At 44.6% G+C, this 469-nt stretch overlaps 1 protein-coding gene across 1 annotated transcript in view; it reads left to right on the top strand.

Moving 5' to 3' along the window:
- Positions 1–62: 62 nt before the first annotated feature.
- Positions 63–469, top strand: part of LOC119585156 (neuropeptide CCHamide-1 receptor-like) — a gene marked incomplete at its 5' end in the record, with an annotated part of 2,770 nt that continues 2,363 nt past the window's right edge. The window contains 1 exon segment of the mRNA XM_037933787.1: positions 63–337. Coding sequence (XP_037789715.1) covers positions 63–337 — 275 coding nt within the window.

Here is a 469-nt window from a genome sequence, read left to right as displayed (position 1 = left end):
CAACACCTTTACAGAAATAATTAGGCGAAAGTTTCGGAATTTGACACTCCTTTCCTGCCCAGGCAATGGGACCCTAATCGTCATCTTCGCTAAGAACAAGACCCTGAGGAACGTACCCAACACTTACATCATCTCCTTGGCCCTGGGAGACATCCTCGTGCTCTTCTTTACCGTTCCCTTTGTCTCCACCATCTACACAATCGACTCCTGGCCCTATGGAACCTTCGAGTGCAAGTTCAGCGAGATGGTGAGGGAGATTTCAGTGGGCGTCACGGTCTTCAACCTCACGGCTCTCTCGGCTGATCGCTACCTGGCTATCGTTTCCCCCATCAGGAAGGTAATGATATCGTAGCTTTTGTCATTTGACTGATGATCTGCATACAAATTCACTTAATTTTGTAGCTAATTTGTTTATCAATTAGTCTACCTATCTATTCATTGATTCTATTTTACCTTATTCTCTTGTTTA

Source organism: Penaeus monodon, chromosome 19 (assembly GCF_015228065.2).
Source record: "Penaeus monodon isolate SGIC_2016 chromosome 19, NSTDA_Pmon_1, whole genome shotgun sequence".
Taxonomy (NCBI): domain Eukaryota; kingdom Metazoa; phylum Arthropoda; class Malacostraca; order Decapoda; family Penaeidae; genus Penaeus; species Penaeus monodon.
Note: the sequence above shows the minus strand (reverse complement) of the source record. Positions and strands in the feature narration are given on the sequence as shown.